The 5,573-nt window shown below is 39.2% G+C and overlaps 1 protein-coding gene across 4 annotated transcripts in view; it reads left to right on the forward strand.

Annotated features, from left to right (window-relative positions):
• The window catches only part of LOC122080812 (folylpolyglutamate synthase-like), a 36,575-nt gene extending 31,927 nt beyond the window's left edge, over positions 1–4,648 (forward strand). For 3 of the 4 annotated variants that reach the window (XM_042647667.1, XM_042647668.1, XM_042647669.1), the window contains 4 exons: positions 1,240–1,318; positions 1,594–1,761; positions 3,778–3,938; positions 4,241–4,648. In XM_042647667.1, the coding sequence (XP_042503601.1) occupies positions 1,240–1,318; positions 1,594–1,761; positions 3,778–3,938; positions 4,241–4,300 (468 nt within the window). In that variant the 3' untranslated portion in view covers positions 4,301–4,648. The remainder of the gene's footprint in view (positions 1–1,239; positions 1,319–1,593; positions 1,762–3,777; positions 3,939–4,240) is intronic. The other variant, XM_042647670.1, reaches the window with a different exon arrangement.
• Positions 4,649–5,573: the final 925 nt, after the last annotated feature.

The following is a 5,573-nucleotide window of genomic DNA, read 5'->3' on the forward strand; positions in this document are numbered from 1 at the left end:
GGTGGGGTTGTGGGGGTGGTATGGGGCTGGGGTGGGCTTCCCAAGGGGGGCTGGGTGGAGGGGAGGGGGGAGGGGACCAAGATATTTCTGGGATCTTAAATTATTAAGGGAGGAAGAGAGGTGGGAGAATTTTTTTTTCCCTGGGGAAAGAAGTTTGGGGTAGGGGAGTTTAAGTAAATATAGGGCAAGCATATTTGAGTGATAGTAATTTTATCATTTCCTTGGAGGTTGCAATGAAAATTACTCAAAGTTGATAAAAAAAAATTTCTAGGCAAAATCCATGTACCTCAATGGTTGTTTCACTAGGGCTCAAACAACATTTGCATTCAGAGCAGTCAAAATTTTTTTGGAGAAATTATCACAGCTGTTTCATAGAAGCACGTAAAGTTGAAATAAAAGCGTGATTTGTGAAACTCATAGCCGGTCAGAGTCTGAGAGAATTGAATTGCCTTGAATGATGAGATTTGATCCTATGACCAAGATTTGAGATTCCAGGGCCGCTATTCCTTGGCTCCCATCAAAGGGAAGAAAAGATTCTCCATCTCCTTTGTCTGTGTGTTTCTGTTGCAGAGTTCTGGATTTGTGAACAGGTTTTCATGGAAAGTGGAAATGATCATTACCTGCCCCCCTCCCCCTCTCTGGTTTGTGTTTGAATTTAGTGATGCTTGATAGTTTCATGCTGTATTAGATTTGACTAGTTCTCATGGATTTACAGTAGCAGATGTAATAACCCTGTCTGGTCTTGAAAATGCTTTTGTTGAAGTACCTGTTTCTTATGGATACAAAAGGATAGAGTGGGGTTCAATTGTTCAATAGTAGATTCTCTCTAAATCTCTCCTTGTTTCTTGATTAGAATTCCAATGACATAATTGTAGATATCGCAAAACTTCTTCCTTAGGTTTTCATTCTGGAAGTGGGATCCGATAAGTTGAAGACATATGGAGTTAAATCTCTATGTTGGATTCACTATCACTAAAGATCTACGTGTAAGTTCACGCAAATTGATTTAAGACACTAGAAATCAGCTGGATGTGTCACATCTGGTAACATATCATCCCACAAACGTTAGACCAACAGCCATGGTGAAGTTGCCTTAAAATTGACATCTGTAGGCAACACTTGTGCTACCACCTTGCCTTTTATTAAGCCAATTCTTCAAATTTTCGGGTTTTCACTTTTCTAATGCCTCAGTAATCTAATGGGTAATGATGTACTGAAGTTTTGAAAGAATTTCTGCAGATACTGTTGTTCAATTGCATGTCAGTACGGGACCCCCAGCTACTTCTTCCACGCCTTATAAATACCTGTTCTCATCATGGTAAGTCCTGTGAAGGAGACATAGAATGAGCATCTTCAATATGTATAGTGGATAATAATGTAAATGATCTCAATGCCAGAACAATTGGCTTACATGCACGAGGACAGTACCTCCTGCAGTTGTGCTATGAGGCGCATTTAGATATCCATATCCAACTGTGTAGTCAAGATTCAGCCAAAGTGGTTGGAGTTGAAAAGAAATTTCAATTTATCTGGTAGTTTTCCTACTTATATTTGAGTTTTCTGGGATTTAATGTGAATAATTTGATATTTCAGGAGTCCACTTCCAGAAGGCCCTATTTGTGCCCAATATGTCAGTATATAACAAAGTGGGGACCTATGCTTTACCATCAAATGATCCTCAAGTTGATTTATCATGGCAGCTGACACTACAGAAGCTGTGGAATGGTCTTATCCATGGTGACAAAGGCAGAACTTTTGCAAGTTAGTGCATATTTTTTCAAGAATCTGCCCTATGCATTACTCTTTTTCTTCTTATGCATGGTAATATATATATATATATATATATATATTTAATGGCCAGATTGCTCGACACCACAAAGGTTTGGAAAGTTTACTTGGACACCCCTTGCATTTTGGATTTATTACAACTAGCCCTTGTCTGTTAGTGAGTTACAGTTTAGTGATGATGTCATGGTTGGAAAAATCCTAAATGCCAAACTACCCTTGAGGATAATGAATAGACCATTTTACCCTTTAACTAAAAAAACCCCAACCCTCCCACAAGCCCTCGATGAATCCCTCTCCTCATCGCCATGTATGGTGAGTACTCCATAGTTGTGATGTGAGAACCTTTTAGTCTGTTTTTGGGATCTGATTCTGATCCTTGGTCGATACTCAAATATCTGAAAGGAACTGAGATCTTCCTCTCTCTCCATCTCTTTTCCTCTGTTTTAGTGGTTTTGTTCTTCTGTACCCTTCTTTCACTTCTAATTTTCTTCGAATCACCACTAGATGTTGTTTTCCGTATTGGAATTTCCATAAATTACTTGGTTCATTCTTGTTTCGTTACACTAATCACAATCCACAGAGATCACTATGTGAGATTTTGAAATTTTGTATACTAATCCACTGCTTCAGTTTACTTGAGAAAATGCTAGTAAATAAGCCCCAATGTGCCCTCGATATTCCGATTTGTAAACTTCTAAAATCAGTTCAAGAAACGAAATCGATTATTGCAGTAACTTCAGAAACTGAAATCTTCTTGTACCCACCACTGAGGAAATGAAAACTTCGAATCTAATTTTAGGAAGCGAGAGAAGAACAAGATCAATATCCACAGATGCAGACTCGATAAACCAAAAAAGAATGCCATTCAATTCACTCTCTGGCTCTCTGTTTAAATTATAGCTTCCCGGAAGCTGGTGGAAGGGGTGGCAAAGAGGCATACAGAGATTGACATGTTAATCTCTACTGGGAAGTTATTATGTTTTTTTGATCATCTGTTAAATCAGTATGTTCATTCAGTTGAAATGGGGTTCTCATGATTTTGATCTAATGGGTATTGAATTAATTTCTAGGTGTTTTGGGTATTGATCAAGAATCATGTCACCCTAAGTTGTTGAATTTTGGGATTTCGATCCACGAAAACCTCAAGTGTGAGGTTTCTCAGGTGAGGATTTGGGTTGCAGAAGTCAGTGGGGTTTTTGAAGAGTGATGATTTGATGGAGAAAGTCAAGTGTGTTTGGGGATTGCCTAAAAATCGGAGGACCAGAGATGGGGAGAAAAGTGATGGATGGTATGAGCTCTATGAGCTTCAAGATGGAGAAGCTCTTCCAGGGACCAAACAAGGCTGAGAAGGTTGATGAGGAAGCAACTACCTAGCCTTTGGATGAGCCCGATTGGTGCCCACCCGGCCAGACCCAACCACCCTGCACCCCAAGTGCCTCGCACACTAGCAGTTCTCGATGGCCTTCATAGCCTGCTTTCGTTAATTGCCGAACCAAGCAGCCCTTGCGGCCACACATCTCGTGCCCAGCCAGCCAGCACCATGCCATCTTCTCCCTCTGAGTGCTCCCTTTCCCTTCCTCTTGCCGTAGGCTGCTGGCTTTTGGGCCAGCCTGCAGCAGCAGACCGTGGCTTGCGGCAGTAGGCCCTTTCGGTGTTTTCCGGTGGTTTATTTGCAGGATTTGAAAGGGGATTTGGGTTTGAGTTATTCTAGGTTTAAAGTGTAAGTTGGTCAGTTTAACTTCAAAAGTTTCAGGTCAATAACTCGTAAGGGTGAAATGCTCTTTTCATTCAATGACTAACATTAGAGTCTTAGACTAACACTGTCAGGTTTCATGGGGCTTCAAGTAAACTTTTCAAACTTTTGGAGTGTCAAGCAATCTGGCCATAGTACAAGGGTGTCCAAGTACGTAACCCTATATATTTAGCATGCACAATCCAAGTCATTGTAAATCTTGTCTGAATGTTTTGATGGTTATATTTTCTTGTTAGGTACAGATGATCAATCCACAAGTTCTATCCATGAAGAAGTTAAGGATAGTACAGAAAAGGATGCCACCAGTTATGAGAGCAGTTCGGTGTTTCCTTCTCTCCCGTCGGCTATTAGATGGCTAAGAGATAGTGTTCAACAGAATCGATCTGTTCGTTTTCAGGTATTTCAGGCTCTGGTACGGAAGGAAATAACTGTAATGATATATATTGGGGGTTATTAAACTGACAGGGCAATATCTTTCTTTACTTTTTCCTTAAAAAATGTGCTTATGCCACGATATGGTATGAGAATCACCAAAACCTATATGGTTGAGCCTTTTCAGAACATAACTTCTTTCTGCTTTCAAACTTAGGTGTCCCAAAAGAAGATCGATGAAATGGAAAGACACTGTTATGAAGGAGCAGGGAATTTTAGTTGTTTTAACTGTTTGATCTTTATTAAATCTCTGGCATTTTGCACCAGGTCCTAGTAACTGGTTCTTTACACCTGGTGGGAGATGTATTGAGGTTGATCAGGCGGTGAGGCGTTTTCTTCCCATTTAATGTGATGGTGCACATGCAACAGTGATGGATAACTTCTTTTCCCAGAGCTTTCCTGATGATTATGAATTCTCTTACAGTTGAAGCATAATCAGGTGCTATGCTGGAGGTTTGGAGCAACTCCCAGAGAGACTATATAACTTGATTACAGAAACATGTTCATTCATGATTAAAGAAACATGGTCATTTTCTATAAATGGTTAATGTTATGATGGTTTCACCAGTTCATAGAAAATGCTGATTTCCTTCTATTTCCTCTTCTCCATTAACTGTGTCTTTTGAACAAAATATTGCAGTTCAAAGTTCAATACATAGATTCTTGTTCAAACAAGTAAATTATATCCGTTCATGGCCAGCCTGGTTTTGTTCCTAGCAGTATTTTCCGAACACGCCATGTATGGTGTAAGATGGGGTAGGGTGGTTACCTGCAGGGGAGAAGCCCCTTTCTCGTATTTCCTATGCATTAATTAATCAATCCGAGCTTGCCAAGTGACAAAACAAGGAATAGAACATATCAATGACTACCATGGGATGCATGTGCATACATGGGAAAATTTTCTTGAGTTTATATTTTCTTTGAAAGGTCCACCATCTTCATGAATTGACCTAGTAACATTTTTCTTAGCTTGCTAATGGTCATGGCCAGAAGGATCATTTTTTCTTTGCGGGGAAAAGGGTTTCCTTATTTCAGTGCTTCCAAATTATGCTACAGATTTCTATTTGGGCTTAAATAATCTTCGATGCTATGGTTGGACCTGGTCTGCTCTGCAATGAGCAATCCAAAGCTCAAGACTGGGCTGGGCATGGCATGGGCCATGGTATGAGCTTTGCCTTTAGACCCAGGTCGGGTTCGGTACCACTTCACAAATCCGTCCTATCCACCAGATGCCCACCTGATAAATATGTAGGCTATGTTTGATCAAGGGAAATTAAAGGGAAGGAAAACAAAATTTTCATGGTTAAAAAAGAAATATATGTAATCATTACCCATGTGACTTTAACATTAACTTCAAATCATTCCATATTTGGCCATAAAATTTCACTTTCTTTGCATCCAAAACCCTTTACTATAATCTGTAAAATAAAAATTACATGTAAAATATATCATTACTAAATATGGTTAAAATAATTAAGTAATTTATACAATCATATTGGGCAATGATTATAAATATTGTTTTTTAAAGTATGAAAATTTCACTTTCCTTCCCTTTAAATTTCCATTACAACCAAATGGAGCCGTAATATGTATACTTTTC

This window comes from Macadamia integrifolia, chromosome 6 (genome assembly GCF_013358625.1).
Source record: "Macadamia integrifolia cultivar HAES 741 chromosome 6, SCU_Mint_v3, whole genome shotgun sequence".
Classification (NCBI taxonomy): Eukaryota; Viridiplantae; Streptophyta; class Magnoliopsida; order Proteales; family Proteaceae; genus Macadamia; species Macadamia integrifolia.